The sequence below is a fragment of the Chelonia mydas genome, chromosome 3 (genome assembly GCF_015237465.2).
Source record: "Chelonia mydas isolate rCheMyd1 chromosome 3, rCheMyd1.pri.v2, whole genome shotgun sequence".
Lineage (NCBI taxonomy): Eukaryota > Metazoa > Chordata > Testudines > Cheloniidae > Chelonia > Chelonia mydas.
In genome coordinates this window covers 105,470,672-105,495,736 of record NC_057851.1, presented here as the reverse complement: position 1 = coordinate 105,495,736, position 25,065 = coordinate 105,470,672, and the positions used below count along the sequence as shown (strand labels likewise).

General features: G+C 41.5%; 1 protein-coding gene across 6 annotated transcripts in view; it reads right to left on the bottom strand.

The window, feature by feature from the left end:
- PHACTR2 (phosphatase and actin regulator 2) overlaps positions 1-25,065 on the bottom strand; it is a 228,110-nt gene that overhangs the window by 71,776 nt on the left and 131,269 nt on the right. For all 6 annotated transcript variants that reach the window (XM_037894918.2, XM_037894916.2, XM_037894917.2 and 3 more), the window contains exon 2: positions 5,823-5,990. In XM_037894918.2, the coding sequence (XP_037750846.1) occupies positions 5,823-5,990 (168 nt within the window). The remainder of the gene's footprint in view (positions 1-5,822; positions 5,991-25,065) is intronic.

Sequence of the window (25,065 nt, the reverse complement as noted above, 5' to 3'; positions counted from 1 at the left end):
TTATTTGTCCTAATGTTTTCCTTCTGCAGCCAGTGTGAGCAGAGTATTCAAAATCACAAGTAATGTGTAGAACATGCAAAAGTGTTATAGAATTTAACAGAAATTGATTCACTTTCCATATGTTTTTTGCACCATGATATACAATACGATAGGAAATTATAGTCCTTCTATAGAATTCTAAGAATGATTAAAAAACTACTTAAAAGAGATTACCCTCTGTTTTATTATATATGTTTTAAAAGTAATCTCAGACCATCTTTTTGTTCTGTGTTTGTACAGCGCCTAACACAACGAGCTTCTTTTCCATAACTAGGAATCCTAGCTGCTATGGGAACACAAATCATAAATGATACATAATAATAACAACCCTATTAATTTTTATAGTACTCCATACATTTAATTCCTGGGCCATTCCATAGAATTTTTCCATATGGGGCAAGACAGGCCTTTCGGTCTCACAATGGCCCCAGCCACAATATTCCCCATTTTTGAGACCTTTTAAATGTTAATCACAGTTTCCATTTTAAGGCAAGATAACTTCCAAATATAAAGCATCTGCCTTACTAGGCTCATCCTTACAAGACAGTCTTTACGTCTTGGTCTTTACAGCCTTTGGTAATAGTTTACTGTCCCTGCCCTCCTGGTCTGGAGTCAAACCACTGTCACAGAAATTAAAGGTTCCATATCCAATTACCCAACATTTGCGCATCTAGATCCCTGTGCATTGTGTTTACTGAATGTGATGTATGGTTGTGTGGGGTTTTGTTTGCTGGCCTATCAATGATATGGGTTTAACATTTTAAGGGATCAGGCAACATTAGAAATAATCTTTGGATTTCTTATTTCCAGCTTGCTAAAGAAAAATGATACATACATGTAAATACCCAATTTCAACAGCAGCCATCTTACAAATAGCTCTTATATAGCAGATCAAATATGAATCAAGATCTGACTCAGCAGCCTCTGCTTTCTCTCTCAAGCTGGGTCAGAGCCTGGTGTTATGGTGTTAGACCCAATTTAAAGTTTAACTCTAATCATGGGGTAAACAGCTGCTTTGTATTATTTGTTTGATTAAATCCAGACAAGGAAGGCTTTTAAAACCAGAAGTGCCACAGTTCAGGAATTGGAACTTAAAAGTTGGGCCAAGTGAAAATTGATGCAATTATCCTTTACATGAACACATCAGAATTAGTTATTCAGTATTTAAAATGGTCACATTAATATTAATAAATATAGTTGTTAATCAGGCAGTAATTATTGACATATACATGGGAACAGAACCTGAATCTGAAATGTTACCTGTAGTGTAACTTTAAAACACAATTTTAACCTAAATTCTAGAAATATTGTTTCCTCCATTATATCGGCATGATAACTAAGTTACCCCATATCCTAGTTGTACCTTTACCATAGTACAATTTATTTGAAATAACTGAGTTATTTGAAAGCTGTTTTAAATAACTTACAGGAAAATAGCCCATTACATACTAACAATCAAAGCAATTTAGAAATAAAGGGAAGATTTGCCCTAGTTAGAGGAAAGTTGCAGAGGATGATAGGTCTCTGAAATGTCTATGATTCAAGAAATAAGGAAGGCGCTTAGAAAAAATATGACACCTAGAAGTAAAGTGCATTTCAGAATTTCAGGGCGCTTCAAGGGAATGAACTAGTAACTGTAAGAAAAAATAAATTGCGAGCAAAGGTCCATGCAATCTTAAAAACAAACACACTAAAGTCAGTACCAGGCAAATTAGTTGAAACAACAGTAAAGAATAAAATTGTCAGATACATAGAAGAACATAAATTGTTGGGCAAAAGTCAACATGGTTTCTGTAAATGGAGATCATGTCTTACTAATCTATTAGAGTTCTTTGAAGGGGTCAACAAACATGTGGACAAGGGGGATCCAGTGGACACAGTGTACTTAGATTTCCAGAAATCCTTTGACAAGGTCCCTCACCAAAGGCTCTTATGTAAATTAAGTTGTCATGGGATAAGAAGTAAGATCCTTTCATGGCCTGAGAACTGGTTAAAAGTCAGGGAACAAAGGGTAGGAATAAATGGTAAATTTTCAGAATGGAGAGGGGTAACTAGTGGTGTTCCCCAAGGGTCAGTCCTAGGACCAATCCTATTCAATTTATTCATAAATGATCTGGAGAAAGGGGTAAACAGTGAGATGGCAAAGTTTGCAGATGATACTAAACTGCTCAAGATAGTTAAGACCAAAGCAGACTGTGAAGAACTTCAAAAAGATCTCACAAAACTAAGTGATTGGGCAACAAAATGGCAAATGAAATTTAATGGGGATAAATGTAAAGTAATGCACATTAGAAAAAATAACCCCAACTATACATACAATATCATGGGGGCTAATTTAGCTACAACTAATCAGGAAAGAGATCTTGGAGTCATTGTGGATAGTTCTCTGAAGACGTCCATGCAGTGTGCAGCGGCAGTCAAAAAAGCAAACGATGTTAGGAATCATTAAAAAAGGGATAGAGAATAAGATGGAGAATATTTTATTGCCCTTGTATAAATCCATAGTATGCCCACATCTTGAATACTGTGTACAGATGTGGTCCCCTCATCTCAAAAAAGATATACTTGCATTAGAAAAGGTTCAGAGAAGGGCAACTAAAATGATTAAGGGTTTGGAACGGGTCCCATATGAGGAGAGATTAAAGAGGCTAAGACTTTTCAGCTTGGAAAAGAGGAGACTAAGGGGGGATATGATAGAGGTATATAAAACCATGAGTGGTGTGGAGAAAGTGAATAAGGAAAAGTTATTTACTTGTTCCCATAATATAAGAATTAGGGGCCACAAAATGAAATTAATGGGTTGCAGGTTTAAAACAAATAAAAGGAAGTTCTTCTTCACTCAGTGCACAGTCAACCTGTGGAACTCCTTGCCTGAGGAGGTTGTGAAGGCTAGGACTATAACAGGGTTTAAAAGAGAACTGGATAAATTCATGGAGGTTAAGTCCATAAATGGCTATTAGCCAGGATGGGTAAGGAATGGTGTCCCTAGCCTTTGTTTGTCAGAGGGTAGAGATGGATGGCAGGAGAGAGATCACTTGATCATGACCTGTTAGGTTCACTCCCTCTGGGGCACCTGGCATTGGTCACTGTCGGTAGACAGGATACTGGGCTGGATGGACCGTTGGTCTGACCCAGTATGGCCATTCTTATGTTCTAAAAAGTTCCCATTTCACTACTTTTATAGCTGTGCAGAGCAGAACCTGCAATGTTTTGTTGGTGTGAACTCTGGCCTTGGTCCTGAAAACACACCCAAGAGTAATTATATGCATATATTTGCTCAGTTAGGGACAGAGTTCATGCCATCAAAATATGGCAGACTTCATTCTACATGGCTATAAATGGAGTGAAATAGGAACTTATTTCTTTTATGATATATGTCTGCCAAGCATCTCATCTCATCACGTTGCAGGATCAAGCTTTTGAGGCAAATTCTCTGCCCAGCAACTGGCCAGGAAGAAACAGCTCTGATTTGCACTCAATATTCGGTATTTCCTGTACGTAAACTGGTGCATGTGAAATTATGAACATGCTTTTGAAAAATATGTGCATAGGCCAACATTTTCAAATATCCACTAATTTTGGGTAATTGAGTTTACAGACATCCCTCTTGAGATAGGCTGGGCCTGAGCCAAGTTAATGGGAATCACAGGTCTTAAACACCTTTGAAAAACTGGGCCCCAAGTATCTCAAGTTAGGCCCTCAAAAACTAAGGAAGCTGACTAAGTAGACACTATTGAAAATGTTAGTCTTAACTTCTGTGCCTCATTTTCCCCATCTGTAAAATGTGAAGAATAATAATACTTATCTATCTTGCATGGGTGTTGTGAGAACCTATATTCCATACTCATAGAAATGCTTTGAAGGAAGGAAGTTGATATAGAATACAAAATGTTATTTAATTACGGATGTATTAATAGTATGATTTTGTGAAAAATATCTGCTGAGGTACATACAATTTATTATTTAAGGGAGGGAATAAAGCCTGTAACGGTCCATGTGTTAATAAACTGTGACAGTTTGAGGAATTTATCTATGTACAACTTATGAATTCTGACTGATTTTATGAACTATATGTATAGCTCAAACCCACAGTGTGTATTATATCAGCTGTTTGCTGATGAGGACTTGTGGTCACTGTGACGTTGCACCCAATAATGCTTTATAGAAATATGCTTATGAGCGTAAATATGACATAACTGGAATATGTTTTATGCTAGATATGCCATGTAACATATCTTTGCAAAGGTTATGTTCTGCTGAATGTATTCATCCTATTCGCATGCATGTATCATTTTTATATCTGAAGTTATGAGTGTTGGCTCTATGCTTGTATTTAAAGTGTTTGCTGTAGGAAGCACATAAGGCAGATTTGGTCAACATAGTGTGAAGGGGTTATTCAAGTAATTGGGAGTACTTAGCTAACAATGGACCTTGAGAGACACCAATCCACATCTGAGCTTTCCTGGAAATGTTCAAATTAACATGTAAACAATGGCGGCCTGTAAAGAACTGAGTCATGCATGGGCATGTGACTTGCCCAGGTGACTGCAAAACTCCATCTTGTTGAGGGGATTTTACACAGGAAAAGAGAGGGGTTTCTACCCACAAGAGAAAGACTATATAAGCCCCACCATTTTGTCTTCAGCTGGCTCAAGAGATAGCCTCTCCACCCCAAAGGGATGCTTGAAAGAAACTGGAACAAAGGACAGTAACTACATGGGTGTGAGTGATTGCTGGACCCAGTCTAGGAAGGAGTCTAGTCTGTCAAAGAAGCTAATTGGAACATCTCTGAGGGTGAGATTTACCTGCATTTAGTTTCCTACTGTATTAGGCTTAGACTTGCGTGTTTTTGTTTTATTTTGCTTGGCAATTTACTTTGTTCTGTCTGTTATTACTTGGAACCACTTAAATCCTACTTTTTATATTTAATAAAATCACTTTTTACTTATTTTAATGAACCTAGAGCAAGTAATTAATTCCTGGGGGGCCAAACAGCTGTGCATCTCTCTCTATCAGTGTTATAGAGGGCGAACAATTTATGAGTTTACCCTGTATAAGCTTTATACAGAGTAAAAAGGATTTATTTGGGGTTTGGATCCCATTGGGAACTGGGTATCTGGGTGTTGGAGACAGGAGCACTTCTTTAGCTGTTTTCAGTTAAGCCTGCAGCTTCTGGGGGACGTGGTTCAGACCTGGGTCTGCGTTTGTATCAGGCTAATGTGTCTGACTCAAAACAGGCAAGGTACTGAAGTCCCAAGATGCCAGGGAAAACGGGCTTAGAGGTAGTCTCAGCACATCAGGTGGCAGTCCCAAGGGGGTTTCTGAGACCCAACCTGTCACAGTCACATATTACACATTCTGTCTGGAAGCAGCTACAGATCAAATCCTAGAGTACAGAGTCACTGACTGGTGGAGGAATATTTTACCTGTCCATCCCAAATTTCTCTGGGGGAAGGTAGCATATGGCCCTGTGTTCATGAATAAACATATATTTTCTACGTTAAAAGAATATGAAATGCGGAGGTAAAAAAAATTGCTGTTTATTTAGCAAAGTTCTTAGTGACAGAACTGATGATAGAATTTAAATTAGGTTATTCCTCACCTGGTAAGAATCAGTTAAGGTATGTCAAATATTGGGCCTAAAACTCTTTACAATGTCACTTTAGCATCTAACAAACTTCGGTACCTTTTGAAGCATTACCATCTAATGGTCACTTCTGGCCTTAAAAATTGAGCAATCTATGAAAAGAATTTTTACAGTTAACAAATGACCATACACATACCTGCTGATGTTTCTTTAAATTTGTCACTGGTCTTCTTCTTCCTCCATTTCCAAGGTTTAAAGATTTTGCCAATGGTAGAGAGTTTTCCTTTTCTCTTGAAAGGAGGGGTTTGGGATCCTGGGGTTGGCCCATCAGAATTTGCAATTGAAGCCTTGTCTAATCCATCAACTATATAAAGAAGAAAAGTAAAATGTTACTGAAACAAGCAGGACCTCCTAGAGTGCCCTGTAGAGCAACATAGTTCTGCACTGGCCCCTACATAGGGCTGTGCCTAGAGGGCAACATTTAGCTCTGTAACACAGCTTTACCATTAGCTTTAACTGGACAAATACCTCTCCTTCAAATGAGCAAACATTTTTCATACACAAATAAGAACATCAATTTAGCTACAAATACTATACAGGAAAAACCACAACTTTTGAAAACAGGATTCAAAACTAAAATATTTTTGAAGATATATGGAGAAGACTTTCATTTAATAAACAATTGCCCCTGTGTTCATTCCTTCATTTTGAAGGCAACCCAGCAAAGAACTGGCTGCAACAAACAAGGACGGCCAGACCTTGCAGGCTGTTTCAGAATTACCCCATGATGAGGTATTTGGTAAAATTTCTGAGCTAAAGAAAATATCAGCATTCCAATTAAAAAGCAATAATAAATTAACACATTTGATTTCAAACTAACACACCACCAGGAAGAAAGCTATTTCAGAATGAAATTCCAGAGCATTTATGGAGAATTTTTTTCCCCATAAACTATTTCTCTTCAACTTTGTAACGCTTTGCAGGAAATTGGTTTTTAAGACTTACACTGTATGCTTTACATGTCATACATCAAAGGGTATAGTTTTACCTCAAAGGGCCCATGGACCTTCTATAAATGTATAAATGAATAAATGCTTACAGTGATTAATGAGTAGGTGTTTAACTCTCCGTGACTGGATGTTGTTTGGTTACTTATGTTGCTCTCTCACTTTTATTCTGGAACCTTACAGGGGGACTTGATACCAGTCAGCTCAGTGTTTTTGGGGAACCACGTAGTATCTAGCCTGTCTAACTCATGAAAGACACCCCCCACCACCAGTCTCTGCTTGATCCAAAACCAATCAGAGAAAAGGCTTGCAGAGAGCAGTGAAGGGCGTTGGGAGACACACCTAGACCCCTCCTGACAAGGGTGACAAGATTAAGCCATCTCCAATAGCATACAGAATGAAGAACAGAGACAACTCCCCTAGCCTCATCTGCATGAAAGATGGGACAGGGGATTAGCATAAAGAATGAAGAACAGAGAACTGCACTGAACCCTGGGACCAGAAAAGCAGGGAAGCATGGCATCATGGGAATCTCTGCTCCAGATGTTAATGAACCTATGCCTGCACACACCCATCTCAGCAATTATCAGACCAATTCTAGTAATAAATCCTTGACTGATATCCAAAATGCTGAAGCAGCCTAGTTGCACTGTGAGCTCCCTGGAAGAAAACACCACCCATAGCCAAGAGCGATCAGCTCCTATTGTCTAGACTAAAGAAACCCCTTAAATCATCAGTTTACCTATAAACAAATCTAGTGTTCTCCCTTGAACCATTGAATTTTCTCTACAAAAATCTTTACTCACCCTCCAGTCAGCGTTCTGATCCATGGATCCAAACTCTGCATCAGTTTCACTGGGACTCCATCTCCTGACTGATCATGCTGGGGGCTCTGCCTGTCACCAGCAATCAGGACCCTGAGCTACCACCATCACCTGGGAACCCCGACCAGTTCAAGCCCCATGGAGTGGGTGAGATCCAGTGATGAGCTGCCAAAAGCTGAAGAACTGGTTCCTTCAGTCGCCCTGGGTCTTCGGCGGCACTGAAGGACCAGCTGCCGAAGTGCCGTCGAAGACCCAGAGCGAGTAAGGGACCCATCGCTGAAGTGCCGCCGAAGACCTGGAGCGCCGCCGGGTGAGTAAAAATTAAAAAGGGATTCTCAGGAGAGCCTCCCCAGCCGAGAGCTCAGGTGGGCTGGACGGGACGGTCCCGCAGGCCGGATGTGGCCCACAGGCTGGAGTTTGCCCAACCCTTTAACAACCAGTTCTAAACTGGCTTCAAAATTTAACAACCGGTTCACACAAACCGGTGCAAACCAGCTCCAGCTCACCACTGATGAGATCCCTCTCTCTCTCTCCCCCTCTCTCTGTTTTCTTTTCTACCTCAGGTATTAACCTTTAATAATGTAACTGTTATGTTGGTTTAGGCTCTGCTTGTGTAGTTATCACTATTATTCAATAAATAACTTTTATGGTTAAGCTGGTTGCTTCTCTCTCTCTCTGAACTTTACTCTTTTCTGTTTTTAGCTTCCCCCATTTACTCTGCAGCAACGCTTCTTTTACCTAAGCTAAAGATCCCTGTAGCGCCCAAAAATACTGTGGGGTTTGCTCATCAAGTGGGTTACTACCAGTACAATTGTGACATGAAAGTGGGATAGGGATGTGCTAAACCTGTGGCATATAAGGGGTGAGCAGCTGAAAGTGCTGCTCAGCCCAGCCTATTGAGACCAGGGGCACATAAGGGTGACAGCCTGGAAGTGCTGCTTGACCCAGCCCATTGAGTACAGGGGCATATAAGGGGATCAGCTTGAGAGTGCTGATTGACCTGGCCTGCTCAGACTTGCTCTGTTAGTGTGCATCTGCGTGTTCATCTGGAGGAACCCAGTCCTGGGGAACATAGGTCCTGCAGGATAGCTCCATTGGGAGGGGACTTGCAGAAGGAAGGAGTAGAGCTCCATATGAACACACAAGTGACATAAGCAGTACATTAATAGAATTACAGAACCCCCTTTCTCCCCCCTGAAGAGTAACCCTAATAAATGAGCATACCCAAAGTAACGGGCACATCTGATAACACCTTTGCCTTCTCCCCCATCGTCAAAAAGCCAGTGAGCCACTCACTTGCCCTCGATAACGGTCATCTATTAAGCCTGACGTTAGGATTTTTGACAATACAATATGCATGGATTTAGTTTACATCATTTCAATTGTTTACCCCATCTACAGATTTTTCAACTGAAGGCTTAGGTGGCAAATTCCACTGAATGCAGGAGAAAATGATAGGCAATTCATTTTAAATTAAGGAGCTGACAAAATAGTTTTACTATTGGAGAACTAGATGCACTTAAACATTTTTATGCTATTTCACTGAAATTAATTTCTGGAAAACAGTAATGCAAGAAAATTCCCTCTGTCTGGCTCTAGTGCAGGAAAACACCTAACAATATGCTTAAATCTATTCAGGAAAGCACTTAAGCATATCCTTAAGTGCTTTCCTGAATAGAACCTCTACTGGGAAGTTCTAGAACATATTCGTTATTAAAGAGCACTTGACAAACATTACGGACACAAAGTGGTTGCCATTAAAAGTCAACCGTTAACCAATGTTACCACACAGCAGTATTTTAGGCCCCGAACCTGCAATAAGCTCCACAAGGGTAGATCTCTGAGCACTCATGGAGCCCCACCAAATTCAGCGGGGTGCTGCCTGAGCCCCTGGGTTGCCTGTGCAGAGCCACTTGCAAGGTTGGGGAATCCGTTGCAGTGGGTAAATGTTGACTTTTAATGGTGTGTGACAGCCATCTGTATTTGTGCATTTCTCTCAGTGATAAGAAATACGTCATTTAAGCCGACATTATCAGGGACCTGTCAACCCAGTGAAGCAAAAGATGTAGGACTATTTACAAGGGAAATCAACGTTATAAATAATATTAATCTCTAAACATATTGGCTATTTCAAAGTGTGCCAAGCTGAAGTTTGCCATCCTAAGCATTTTCTATTTTGTTAAGATTTGTAGAAAGTCAAATTGTTAAAGATCAACTAAAAGCCTGATTCACCCCCGCACTGGTGATGAGCTAACCGTAGGAACCAAGAAGGGAAGCAACGCACCTCCCTAAACCTGGTGCTGCCAGCGCACATTAGAGCAGCCTCAGGGGCTGCCCAAACTTGTACCTCAGGTCTAGTGGCCCCAATAGGCCGCTCCAGCAGCCAGGGAGAGCCAAGGTGTAGGAATGCTCTGGCCAGGGCCGGTGTAACCACTAGGCGAACTAGGTGGCCGCCTAGGGCGCCAAGATTTGGGGGTGCCAAAAAGCGGTGCCCCCCAAATTTTTTCCCCCCACTATTGCTGGAAAATGAATGAATAAAGAAAAGAGAAACGTCATTGAACTTGTATTTTAACTTGTCGTTCTCTGGTACTTTACAGCTATAGCCTACGCCAGCTCTGCGTTGCGGGCACAAGCGTACTGCTTCACTACGGTACAAAGTGGCAAATGATGTCATTTTTCTCATCGCACGGAGCCGGTACCCGTTCTGACAGGCTGTTTATCATGCTACGTTTACTAGTTTTCGGAGGTTATCGACTGAGGCTATTTTTGTTGAGTTGTTTCAGATCTAACACTCTGGCAATTGCTGCTGCATCATTTCGCTAATACTTTGTGTCCATTGTGCATGTTCAGTATTTGAGTGTATATGTTTATCAGGTGCAAATATCCGTGTGTAGGTTGTTGAAATTTGTCATCTTGATATTGTCAGTTGTTGTATGACGGAGTATCCGCCATTCTCATTTTATAAATTTTATTAATAACAATAACTGGATATTCTAAAGGTAGAATAAAATGTAGTAGATTTTGATATGAAAAAAATGAAGGAAGGAAGTATACATGACTAAAAAGGATGTATTTCCGATTACTATCAACATTGCTTAATTTTAAGGAAAAGTCATCTTGATCTCTTAATCAATGTTTACATCAAACAGATGATGAAATTCGAATAGTGACTCAGAGTTAGTAAATGACATGTATTCTCTATCCTTTACTTTTAATAGTGAACGAGAAAAAGAACTGATAGGAAAAAAAATTCATTTTTTTCGTTTTCAGTTGATGCAGCCTCATGGCAGATAGAGAAAAATTGTTGATAAAAACATACATGCGAACATCAATGTTGCAACAAAGACTTGTTGGGCTATCTACCTTGTCAACAGAACATAACATTACTCGCAACATTGACTTGGAGGAACTTGTTTCTAAATTTGCTAAACTGAAAGCGCGGAAAAATAAATTCTAAATTATAACGTGTTACTCTGTGACAGTGTATTGTGTATAATATATGTGATTTATTTTTAAGATCCATGCTATGGTGTGCGAAGTGAAAACAATAACAATGTTAACACTTTCAGGTTATTCATTTATTTTCATTAAATATGTAGACTAAATAATGAAATTAATAAATTTTCAAACCAAACACGTATTAATTCTAATGAACAATGCCACATTATGCAGTATTCATTTTTGAAAGTTTATAATAAGTGACGCTCCAGGGGGAGGGAGGGTGCAAGGTGGAAGTTTCGCTTAGGGCACAAAATATCCTTGCACCGGCCCCGGCTCTGGCCATGCTCCATCCTAAGCACACCCCCTATGCCGGGTAACAGAGAGCCAGCTATGCTGTTTGTGCAACTCATCATTAATATCTGCTGCCGGGATGAGTTTGTTTTGTTTTTTTCCCCGAACTGCTAACACTACAAAACCAAAATATCTTTTTACTTGTAAATTGAACTAACTTTATTTGGAATAATTTAGGGAAATATGGGACAACCCCATGCCATATTTACAGCCACTGTTTAGAATAAAGCCACCTTTTAGTAGTTAACTGAAAATTCTTTGGTTATAGTCTGCTTTTAGTAACTTGAGTTATTTCTCACTAAAAAGGAATATAGAAGAAGAGTAATGAAGTAGCTAACAACAATAAACAGTGTACTCAAAGAATTTTTTCTACAAAAAAAGGCGGCTATTGAACTTGCATAGTCATTGCTTTTAATAATCCTTTTCTTCTCCACCTAAAATAACAATTCCACATTAATATGAACGGAACTTTGAGTTACATGGCTAACATCAGTGCATGTTTGGATGTCATTTTAATTAAATCCTACAGAGACACTGCATTACCAAGATAATATTAAGCAAAACTTATAGTACGCAAATATATAGAGATTTCATTATGTAGGTATATGTTGAGCTATAGGAGCAAAACGTATCTACAAAGGCTACATCAAATTACAATTACACCAGTAATAGTCTAGTAGACCATAAGATTGGGAATTAGACCTTCTGAATTTTGTTTCTGGTTACGTCACTGACTCTAAGTAACCATGGACAAGACAGTTAAGCCATTTCTGCCACAGTACGTCCATCTGCAAAATGGGGACAAGATTTACATAGATCACAAAATCACTGTGAGCCTTATTTAATTACTGATTGTGAAGAAGAATTTTGAGATTCTGAAGCGAAGGCACTTAATGCTAATAATACTTAGCATTTATATGGTGCTTTACAAAGCATTTACTAAACTAATGAATCTGTGTGATAGGGAAGTATTAATTATTATTAATTATTATTCTTATTAATAGCAATACAGACACTAATGCTAAGACTTCAGCCCACAAAAAAACAAAGTAATTCTGACTAAAGGCTGCTACAGCACCTTGAAGTTTGCCCCGTTTGTTTAAGCATTATTGCAGAAACGCAGCTTGCTGGAACACCTCATAAATGGATTGGATTCATGTGGTCTTTCCTGGTCTCACCTCTATTAGACTCATACGGCTCTGTTAGGTCAACCGCTGTCAAATAATTCATTTAAAAAATATGGGTTAAGAATGGAAATGCACATAAATAGTTGTTGCATTCCCTCTGGACACCTCATATGAAAAATCACCCATGCACGGTGCGATGGGGTGTGCACACCATACTGTCCTTGCAAGAGCTGAATTAAGCCAGGTGGGCCCAATCAGCTAATTAGGTTGCAAATGGGAACTTTAGGCTGGAAGCAACTAATTAGAGAGAGGCTCACCTATAAAGCCAGGTAGTGGGCTACAGACAGGACTGCTAGGAAAGGCTGCAGGAAGGCAGGCAGCAGCCACTCTCTGGGAAGAGGGTTCTTAGAGCTGGTGCACCCAGAGAGAACGGGAACCAGAGTTATAGGAAGCAGTCCAGGGAAGGAGCAGTGAAGGCTGATAGAGAAAAGCCAAGAACTGCTGAGCTGAGGGTCCCTGAGAGAAGGGGTGGGCCCAGGTTCCCCTACCAGCCACTGAGGGTGTGGCATGGAGCTGAGGCAGTGAATGGGAAGACTGCCTTTGACTGCTGATAGATTGTATCCCAGAAGTGGGAACACTGAGTGACCTAGTACCTAGCTGAATGACTTATCAACTCAGTGTGGTGAACTTTTTTTTAAACCAATCATCGTAGGAACTACTATGTCTAACCATAAAAGAGTTGATTTCAGGCTGGGAGGATGTGCCAGTCTGAAATCAGACTTACTTTATTTTTGTGGATTTATGTCTTAGTATTTTGTATATTTATTGGTTTCAGAGTAGCAGCCGTGTTAATCTGTATTCGCAAAAAGAAAAGGAGGACTTGTGGCACCTTAGAGACTAACACATTTATTTGAGTATAAGCTTTCGTGAGCTACAGCTCACTTCATCGGATGCATCACGAAAGCTTATGCTCAAATAAATTTGTTAGTCTCTAAGGTGTCACAAGTACTCCTTTTGTTTTTTTGTATATTTATTATTTATCAACCAGTCTGCTAGAGATCCAGTTTTGAATGTAGTTCTCTCTTGCTCTGGCTTCCTCTGATCTCACCCTCTCTCCCCAAAAGGATATGCTACAAAAGACATACTGGTATATTGAGATCTCAAATCCTCTTTTGAAGATGTTGTGACTTCACATACAGCCTTGCTAGAGGGTGCCAGAGTTTGACATCATGGTCTCTAACCCAGCAGAATCAACATGTTTATGCAGCTGCATGTTATCACAATTCATCGACAAGAATAATAACTCCTGGACTTGGTACAAAGTAAATGAAGCTGCTTGTTTCTAGAGCTGATTGGAAAATTCTTTTGAATGGTAAAATGTTTGAGCCTCTGGTTTAAAAAGTCACTTTTGAGATTATCAATGTGATTTCAAATTAAACTCTCAAATTCTATAACATATCAATTCTTCCTGAAGCAAAAACAGGATTCTTTTTTCCTTGTTGTTTTCTTACTGGAGAAGAAAAAGAATGCAACTAATCCCCAACAGATAAACTGACAAATGGGGGAGCTGTAATGCACCTCTGAGCAACCCAATCAATTGACATTGTATGCATTTGCCTAGCCATATATCTGGTGTTTTAACTTCGGGAAACTATCATGATGTAATTGATTTGAGTGTATTTTAATTAAATAGAAGGGAACAACTAAAGTTTTTACGTGGGTGCCTGAATGGTAGTTTCCATACGGGGCTGCCAGTACTGCAAAATGTTAATTAGATCTCCTGCTAGCAATGTGCTCAACAGGGTGGATAGTGGCACCTCAGATGAATTCTGATTGCTGTCTTAAAATAACAGAAGTGGGTAGTGGGTATATTCCCTTGGGATAGCCAAAGCTGGAGCTGAGCACAGCCCACCTGAAAGTCACCATCTTGCCACACGGACAAAACTGCACACTGGTCAGGCTGTCAGTGAGATGGTCCTGCAACACACAAGTTCAGAAAGGGTTTCACATGGCTGATTCATGCCTCTCCACCTCATGAGAAGCAAAGTGAAATCTTGCTGCAGTAAGTCCAATCCATAACAGAAGAGGCAAATCTGTCTACATTTTTTAAACCGCCAAACAAAAGGCCAAATTCTGCTCCTTGATGAGCAACTGCATAGGGCTGCAAACTACCCTTAGTAATGCACATGTGCTTCACAAGCACTTAGCAAGGATCTATTGGAATTCTGTGCTTCCTTGACAGTGCTACTACAAATACATATAGTCTCTATGCTGTTATCCAGACATCTCAGAAAAAGTCATAGTATCCAAAGAGGTGGGCAGGGTATATTACAGACATGATTTATACTAGCCTCATATCCCCTTCGTCTCAGGAGTACGTTACACAAACACACTTCCTGGCTCTTTTGACAACAAAATGTTATTTACGGCCACAACAGATGCCTTTCACAGCTGTACATGGCATGAGCATCTGCAGAGCCACATGACTTAGGAATGAATATAACCTGAACAATGGTTCCATCTTCCACATGCACTTGCTACTATTTTTTTTCTCTCTCTCTCTTACTGTCTCCCACCCCTAAAACGTAATTTTTCTCACTATCCTCAAGCATGTATTTAGAGGTTTCAGAGTAGCAGCCGTGTTAGTCTGTATCTGCAAAAAGAACAGGAGTACTTGTGGCACCTTAGAGTCAGTGTTAAAAAAACCAGGTACCCTTCTGTGACATGGTGGGGAGGCCTCTTCCTGGCTGCCAGGAAGCAAGGAGTTAACTTCAGCTCAGTATCCCACTACTCTGCACATGTGCCTGGGGGAAGATAGAATGATGGATGTTCCAGTGGTTTGGGTGCCAGCCTGGGACACGGGACCCCCAGTTCCAATTCCCTGCTCTGCCAGAATTCCTCTGCAACCTGCAGGAAGTCACTGACGGTTTGTCTTCATTGACAAGTTAACTTAGTTTTGTCCCTAACTCTAGTCCTACCCCCACACAAACTCTTAACTCACATGTGCTGATGATGCTTTTAACTTGAGCTGACTGGCCCATTAGGGGTGTAGGCTACAGCTTGAGTTAGCACTACCTGTCAGCTGCTAATATGATGTAATGTCACTAAAAGAATCACTCTGTTCAGCTCAACTGTAACTTCACAATGTAGTTGGACTCATGTGAGCTCAGCTCATTTGAGTGTAGATAATTAAAATTACCTTTGAAGAACTACGCTGAGTCTCTCTGTGCCTCTGTTTCTCATCTGTAAGATGGGGATAACAGCACTTCCCTACCTCACAGGTGTTGTGAGGATAGATATATTAAAGATTATGAGGCACTCTGTTACAACAGTAATGGGGTCTATATAAGTACCATAGATAATGAAGCTAGCTAGGCTGGAGAATGCAGGGCAATCAAATAACAGAGGACACTGAATAAGAGCTACGGCATTGGCTTGGAAGATAAGCAAGCAAGGAGGGCTGTGTGGTGAGCTAGGCTGGGATTTTTCCTATTATGTTTCCAGGCAATATAAGACCAGTTTGTGTTGTCCTTTCATAAATACTTCATCCTGAAACCCTCAGGAAGGAAAAAACCATAAGGAAGGATGCAGGAGTCCAGAAACACTGTTTTGTTTCATCTGTCCCCACAGCTGATTTCCACATTCAGTGCACCGTGCAGTATGTTCAAGACTGATGACATTGTTTAAACTGAAAAATAATGAGCATACAAAGAAACAGCTGTGATGAGGAGAACGCTTAGCACCTTATTCAGACTTGTACTTAGTTCTTGAATAGGCAAACCCCATACTGAGATCAGTAGGAGTTTGCCTAGGACTGAATACACTGCACCTCTGGATTTGGCTTCATAGTTGTAATACTCACAAATACCAACCTATCACAGACTAGTTATTGCATTCCGGCACCATACTGTCTTCATTAAAGCATAAGATTGTCCTACATACTCATCACTTACTCCCTCTTCAACCAACTGTTCAACTTCTGTCCTTTTTGGCTTCTTTCATAAGGAAAGATTAAGAGCTTATTGTTCCCAGAATACAGATATTAGAACCCAATTTGGATGAAAATTAATAATTCCCACCTGTTACTTGCTCTCTGATTGGAACCCAGTTGGCTCAGATCGGAAAAGAGCAAAGTTAGGCTTACAGTAAACTGTATACTGTCCTTTCCTCCCTCCAATGGTTTGTTTTAAAAAAGCAGATGGAAAGCTTCCAGACAGTAAAGTTTTCCAGATGTAATAAACGTCAAGATAGATCCTAAATTTGACCTAAAAAACTACACAGTAAAAAACCAAGCAAGCAACCAACCAAACCAGCCGTTGTAAGGAGAAAGGGGGGTGGAAAGAAAAGAAAAAAAAAATTGCTACACAAATGAAATCACAACCAAACCGCTTTGTTTAACTGAGGGCTGAAAGTTGTTGTACATCATGTCAGTGTATCAGGAAATAAATCTCCTCACTCTGATGCAGAATGATAACATTTTCTAAGAGAAAAATCTTAGAGAATTTTGTTATTCAGCCTAAAAATAAATTTAATTTTACTTATCTTGTTGAATTTTACTGCGATATATTTCAATGCCACATCTGAGAACAAATACTGCAAAACCAGAAATGTTTCCTTAAATTGATATTTCTTGCTTTATTTCAAGATTAGGGAAAAGTCAGTGATGATTAGTTTATGGAAAATATATTTAGCAACTGGCAAGTGACAGAAATTCTTAGCAGAGACTGAACAGGAGTGTGAAAATAATTTGAAGTAAGTATGTGGCCACCCTACTTTTCTGCTAAAATAAACAGGAACTAAAAACAAACAGTTCTGGAGTAAATGAAACATGTTTTACAGATGATAAAATGAGACCAAGTCAAGTGTATCACATGGAAGCCTCTGGACCCACTCCCATTTCTCAAGCTAGTTCCAAAATTACCTTCCAGCTGCACAAAATACAGTGGAAACTCTTCAATGGCCTGTCAAAACATCTAGCACTAAAGCAAGGAAAGACAGGAGAGAGCTGAGACCCTCAAACTGGTTTGGTCTTCCAAGAGAAACATAAGAGATACACTGTGTAATTTGCCTAAATTAGGACTTCCTATCCCCTGTAGTTCACAGAAACCTGAAAAGACAACATGAGAAACAAAATATGCAGGAATTAGTTTAAAAATATTGAAATGAGTAAGTCAAGTGAGCACCTCCTACCAACACAACACAGGTGCTGCTCACAGTCATTCCAAAATGCAAGGGTCCTTCCTGACTGCCAGGGTCCTAAACCTCCAAATACAAGATTTACAAAAGAGCTCAGAGCCAGATTATCCAATGCTCAACACCTACATTTAGGTCCAGTTTCCAAGAGAGCTAAACTCCCATTTAGGCACCTAAATAATGATGATGTAGTTTCACCATATGGCAATAACTCTTTCTATTCCACTAGTATCTCTAGAGAATGTTAAACTACAGCTACTAAAGTCAGCCATTTTTAAATCAGCAGATACAGGTAACTTGCATCGAAGGGTTTTAAAAGAACTGGCTGAGGAGCTCATTGGACCATTAATATTGATTGTCAATAAGCCTTAGAATACTGGGGAAAGTCCAGAAACTGAAAGAAAGTGATTATAATACTGATTTTTAAAAAAGGTAAACGAGATGACTGGATAGCAATAGGCCTGTCAGCCTGACACCAATCCTAAACAAGATAATGGAGCAGCTGATACTGGACTCAATTAGTAAAGAATTAAAGGAGGGTAAAGTAATTAATGTGAATCAAGATGCGTTGATGAAAAATAGATCTTGTCATACTAACTTGATATCTTATTTTGATGAGATTATAATTTCGGTTGATAAAGGTAATAGTGTTGACATAATCTACTTAGACTTCTCTACAGCATTAGACTTGGTACCATAAAACATTTTGATTACAAAGTATTGAACAATATAAAATTAATGTAGCATATATGAAATGGATGAAAAAATGACTACTGTAGGTCTCAGAATGTAATATAAAGGGAACCCTAGCACCTCCAGTCAGGGGTGCCCTGGGGGCACATATATGAGCTCGTCAAAGTATGTTATCCCATCCTGCATGGACAGTGTCCCTTGGGCAAGTGGGTCTTTTTTTTGAGGCAGATCAGATGAAGGAGAGCAGGTCTCACTGAACTGTGGCACTGGCAAAGTTACCAGTCTCAAAGCGATAGGGCGGCTTGGAAGTTGATTCTTAGCTTGTCCAGTAGTATTCCCCCTTCCACAACAGAGCACCAGCTCTTCCATTTCGGTTTCCCAGGTAGTTGGTAATTGTGAAATTGAACCAAGAAAAGAACAGGGCCCACCTTAGCTGCCTCTGGTTCAATGCTCAGGTCTTGCTAAGATACTTAAGGTATTCTTCAAATGCTGTTTTTATAGCAAGCAGCTCCTTGTCCAGTATTTCATAGTTCATCTCTGCAGGGGTAAATTTTTGAGAACAGAATGTGCAAGGGTGCAGAACTGACTGGGGTCTGAGTCACTGTGAGAGTACTGTCCCTATGGCCACATTGGATGCATCTGCTGCCACTATGAAGGGATGAGTCAGGTCAAGGTGTTCCAGGATTGGGGATGTGGTGGAGACAGCCCTTAGTTGGTCAAAAGCAAGCTGGGCTTCAGACAACCAAGTGAATCACATGGCTTTGAGGAGGAGGGAAGTCAGGTGGGTTATGAGTTGTGAGTTTGCTGATGAATCTCCTATAAAAATCTGTAAAGCCCAGGAAATGCTGAAGTTCTCACAGCACCACTGGGGTGCTGTCCAGTTGCAGATGGCTTCCACCTTCTGTCGATCCATCTGGATTTCCTCCGGGGAGATGGTGTACCCCAAAAATTCAATGGTGGTCTGGTCAAGTTTGGCATACAAACCATGCTTCCCTAACCTCTCCAAGACAGACCGAACATGTTGGTAGTGCTGCTCCAAGTTTTTGGAAAATACCAGTATATCCATTGAGGTAGATGATCACATACTGGTCCAGGATATCCCTGAACACATCATTTATGAAATGCTGAAATGTTGCAGGGACATTGGTTAAGCTAAAGGGCATTAGCAAGTATTTGAAGTTTCTATATCATGTATGAAAAGTGGTCTTCCATTCGTCCCCAGACCTTATGTCCCCCAAATACCTAGTTTCATAAATATCCTGGCAGACCTCAGGCAGTCCAGCAATTCCAGAATGAGGGGCAAAGGGTATTCGTTATGAATGGTCACTTGGTTCAATAAGTGATAGTCTACACAGAGACACAGTGAGCCATCCTCCTCCTTCACAAAGAGGATTGGTGCCTCTGCTGGAGAAGTGAATTGCCAAAGAAGCCGTAGACTATGTTTTCCTGTAAATACCTACATAGTGCCTCCAGCTCTGGCTAGGACATGGAGTGTATCTGTCCGTAAGGCACCTTTGACCCAGGCTGGAGATCTATTGGGCAGTCGTAGTTTCTGTGCAGGGGTAGTGAGTCTGCATTTTTCTTTTTGAAAACATCCAGGGAGTTGTGGTGTTGTCTGATTTTTAGGCGATTAATGTTATTTATATAAAATGGGTTATAGGCTCGACAATTAATCTGATTAAAAGAAAATAAGATTCTTGTCCCAGAAGCAAGCTACACAGAGTTTTGCAAGGACTGTCGGGATGTATGACAAGGACACTTACACTGAGAACAAAATACAGCCTCAAAGACACTTATTGAGATAAACAGAAAGTAATCAAATGGAAAATTAACCAATCAGAATTAAAAAGGAAATAATATTGTTCTAGAGGTACATATGGTATTATTTACTATAAAACTTCCTAGATTAACATACTCATACCCTGCCTTGACAACCTGGTGGTGAGAGCCAAAGGACCAGCCTTACCTTCACATGCCAAAAGAGTCTGACGGTCCAGTTTCCTCAATTCTCAAGTGGGACGTGAAGAATTTAGGAGAACCTAGAGAGCTAAAAAGCTATAGAAAGACTATAGAAGGTAACTTAAAACCTGACTAAAACTAACTAAAAACTAATTAAACATGGTGGATTGCCCCTCTTATGGAGCCTGAGCACTATGTGCCCACCTTCCATGTCCAAACTTTATTTCCTCATCCACAAAATATCAGGGTACACTTACTTTATAGACTGGCATGTTCATACGTATTAATGACCATTAGCTCATTCTCACATCTGTTATTTCTGGCCTAACCGGTTATTTCCATGTTCTTTGTGGTGTACCTAATATGTTTGTAGGGGGCATGAACTTAAGTAGCCATCTATCTATGCCAAAAGTCTTACTTCATTGAAGTCATCCTCACTTACCTATGCTAAAGGTCACAAACATATATAGGCTAACTTTATGCTCTAACTCAACATACAGGAAGTGGCCTTTAGCGTCAATGCATTATGGCCAAAAATACTCTACTATGAATCTATAAATCTGTTATAATAAAACAATCAAACCCATAAGAAAGGATATATGAGCAAGCAAGCAAGCAGGCTAACCTTATGGGTTACAGCTGTACTTGTCAGGGAGGCTGAGATTCTGGCCTGGAGCCGCTCCTGACTGGCTAGCCACTGCTGTCCGGGGTTCCACTTCCAGGAGTCTCCTTCCATCACGTGGCCCTGGATCCAGGTCAATTGAGGATTGGCTGCTTTGTTGTAGGCATGCCTTTTGACAGTATTTGGAGGGGAAGCTAATGCTTCTCCACCACCAGGAGATACATGGGTCATCCTGCTCCAACCAAGGAATGTCATGAATTATCAGGAAGAATGGAGAGCGCATCACATCAAAGCATAGTATTTCTCAGTGCTCTCCCACTATGGCCTCTAAGGGGACAGTCTCCTGAGTCACCAGTCCTGACAATAGGGGTGACCCATCAATCAACTCCCCAGTTACGGTGTGGGTTTTGTCTGAAGGGGGATCTGGAGGATTTTGGCTGCCTCAACGTCTATAAAGTTGGCCACAGCCCCAGAGTCTATCATTGCTAGTTGTGAGGAGATCTACTGCATTTACCCAAAGACCTGCAACCACAGTAGCAACTGGAAACGAAGGAAGACACCATGGTTCCCAGGTTGGGTGCTACTTGAGGTTGGGGGAGGAGTGGGTTCAGAGCATGGGGCTCTGATGGTGCACAGGCTGTACTGCATATTAGGTCTGGGCTGGTCCATTTCCTGAGTCTTCTGAGCTGGGCAGGAGACAAGGGTGTGTCTAGTCCCCCTCAGTCAAAAACAGAGGTTCAGTGGTCACTGACACTCTTTCTCCTCCAGAGTCAGATGTCAGCGACCCAGGCTGGCCTGCATGGATTCAGGACTCGATTCTACAGGCCTTGGTGTGGAGGGCAGGTGTAGTGTTGTCGGGCCACCTCCTCTTTCCTCCTTCCGCTCACACAGCAGAGAGTCGATGCACAGGGTGAGGTCAATAACAGTGCCTAGACAGGTGGAGTTTTCAACGTGGGCTAGCTCATCTTTTACCTCATCACTGAGCCTCCACTAGAACTGGTGAAATTGGCCTGCCTTATTCCATTCAACGTCAGCCCTGAGCTGTTAGAAATGGGCAGTGTAGGAGGTGGCCGGTCCTTACCCCTGGCAAAGCCTTCCAAAGAGCAGCCTCTGCAGAGCAGATACAATATGGGTCATCAAAGATGGTTGGGAAGGCTTCCCAGTCAGAGAGTTCCGGGCTGTTCTGCTCCAATAGAGGGAGGCCCAAACAAGCTCTTCGCCAGAGAGCAGGCTGACAACAAGCCCCACCTGAGTCTGGCCTGTGGGATACAGTAGAGGGCAGAGCATGAAGAGCAGCCCCGGACTTTCCAATGATCCCCACTGAACTGTTTGGGCCGTGGCACAGTGAGGGGTGGTTCTCCCTGTAAGCGTACAATCTGCTTGTGTAGAGTCTATGCTTTAGCAGTGATCTGCACCACTTGAGCCTGCAATGGGGCTAGTTGCTAGTGCAGGGTCCGTGCTTTGAGTGCAGACTGCATAACATGATCTGTAGTGCGAGGTTCTCTGCCTGCAGATGAGGGACTTGGTCCTGTGGGTCCCGGACGGTTGGGGAGCCGCTGGTTGGAGAGCAGCCAGCCCTTTCCATTGTCTGTGGAAGGGTTTGATGGATCGGGGCGGGCACCCAGAGGTGGTCTGAGAAAACTGTCATGACTGTAACAAAGGCGGTCAGACATAGTGGTCAGAGAAGGAGTCAGGCTGAGTCAAGTACCAGTAGGTCAAAGTCTAAGACGGGTCAGAGGACAAACCAAACGTCAGGTGTGAGGAGGCAGGCAGGGTCAGGCACCAGCTGCGGACAGCAATCAAAGAGCAAAGCCAAGGATAAACCAGGATCAGAAGCCAGAGTCTAGGGTCTATCATGAGCAGAGACAGGCAGGCAGTCTGTGTTGTTGCTCAGACAGCTTCCCATCATGACTTCCTGGTTTAAGTACTGGTATTAGCCAGTCAGTGGGCTGTGAGGGGCTGTCACTCAGGTCCTGCTGGGTAGTACTTCCTGCCAGGCCTAGCTTCACATGGTCATACTGTGGGAACCCAGACTAAGCCTCCTGTAGCAACACAGAACTCCCACGTTCCAGCCCTGCAGGTTTTTAAACTTATAGTGATAGGCTTAAAGAGTTAAATCTATTTCGAGAAGGTTACGAGATAACTTAATTAAAGTTATAAGTATCTACATGGGGAACAAATATTTAATAATGGGTTCTGCAGTCCAGCAGAGAAAGGCATAGCACAATCCTATGGCTGAAAGTTGACAATTTCAGGCATAAATTTTTAACAGAGAGGGTATTCAACCATAGGAACAACTTGCCAAGATTGTGATGAATTCTCCATCACTGATCATTTTTAAATCAAGATTGGATGTTTTTCTAAATGATCTGCTCTAGGAATTATTCTGCGGAAATGCTAAGACCTATGTTATACAGGAAGTCTGACCAGATTATCACAATGGTCCCTTGTGGCCTTGGAATCTATAAATCTATAAGATCCAAGACTGTCCATAGTGTGCAGCTTCCGGCAGCTCCTGCTGCGATGCTTTGGGCCATTCTTTCAAAAGAGTTCGGTACCAATGTGCTGAGCTCTTTGAAAAATTTGGCCCCAAATGTTTTGTCTCCTGCCTGTTTCTTAATGCTATAAGAACAAGATACTTCATCCAAAAAAGAAAAAAAAAAGAGGGGGGGGGGAAGGAAATGCCTGGAAAGAATGGGCACAAACCCCCCCTTCTTCTAGAAGGAATAAGAGACAGTAAAAGCTCATACATAGTCATCCTTCCCATGAAAGAAGGGAATATAAAATGACTTGGTTATGAAAGCAGGACTGGAAGAGGGAAGAGGAGAGACACCTCCAGCAGCTCAACACATGATGTTTGCTGCCTCTTCCTCAGAAGACTAATGCACATGTGACAAGTCTTGGTTTGAACCGGTACAGGGTAGCACAGCATGCTGGCCTGTCTCTGAAGCTGCTACCTTGTTCCTTGCAATCTCATCTTTCATATAAAAACAAAAGTGTAAGTTTCTAGCTGCTATAGTTGCAAAGAAAGACTCTGTGACTTTCCCCTGGTGTTATCTGGACAGGTGATCTGCTAGGTCACTCCAATCCTTGACTCTGGGAGCCAGCCTTACCCTGCTCCGCCGTGAGAACCCCCACTCCTGGGCTGTTCCCACACTGCCTCTAGCGTTTAAGCTGCTCCCAGCTATGTGAGCGAGCACTTTTGGCCAGCCACTGCTTGGATTGTGCAGCTGAATGACACTAGCCAATATCTCCGGTCCCGGACACAACCCTAGGAACCTCCATCTTGCAGTGTCCAGTTATGCCCACTGCTTATATGAATTCATCAATTTAACAAAGAAATTGATATGTACCAGGCTTGTTATCCCAAGGGGAGTCTCTGACATGCTTCAAACCAAATGCACTGCTTCTGGTAGAACAAACAAACAGATTTATTAACTAAAAAGATAGATTAACTACAAAGATAGAGCAGCGAACAGCGGAGAGGCTAACAGAGGGAGTTTGCCTGGGATCTGTCCAAGAGGAGGTACACGAAGGGCTGCATTAGTGGGGCTGTGTTGGTGAGTATCTGAGTGTCTGTTGCAGGGACAGTCTGACTGTGTGCTTGATTGTTTGAAAAGTGTGAATTGGGAGTGCTTTGTTCCAGGTGAGCCTTGAGTGGGCCTGACTGTTATAAAAAGCCAGTCAGCTGCAAACCAGCTGAGTGGCGAACAGTGGAGCAGCTAACAGAGGGAGTTTGCCTGGTAGTTCGCCTGGGGAGAGCCCACTGCGGCTTTCATTGTGCAGGTGTCTCTGAGTAGTTACTACAACACCTGAGGAAGCTCCTAGAAGGAAGGTAATATGGATGGTGAGTGTTCAGCTGTTGTTACCTACATAGGATGTGCCATGTTTGTCTTTCTTCCACAGGACAGAAGCGACTTTGTCTGTACAAAGTGCAAGCTGGTCTCCATATTGGAAAAGAAGGTTCAAAGTCTAGAGAAACAAGTATCGACCCTGCGTTGCATAAGAGAAACTGAAGATTTCCTGGACAGACGTCAGGATATACTTCTACGGACACAACATTATGAAGATTCAGAGCAGGCTGCGCAGCGGGGACAGAAGGACGGTGAAGAAATCTAGCAGCATGTGACCTCCAGAAGAAGAAAGGGAAGTGTCCATGTACCAGCAATGCAGATACAGGTAAGCAACCATTTTCATGTTCTCTCCATGGGTTCTAATGCGG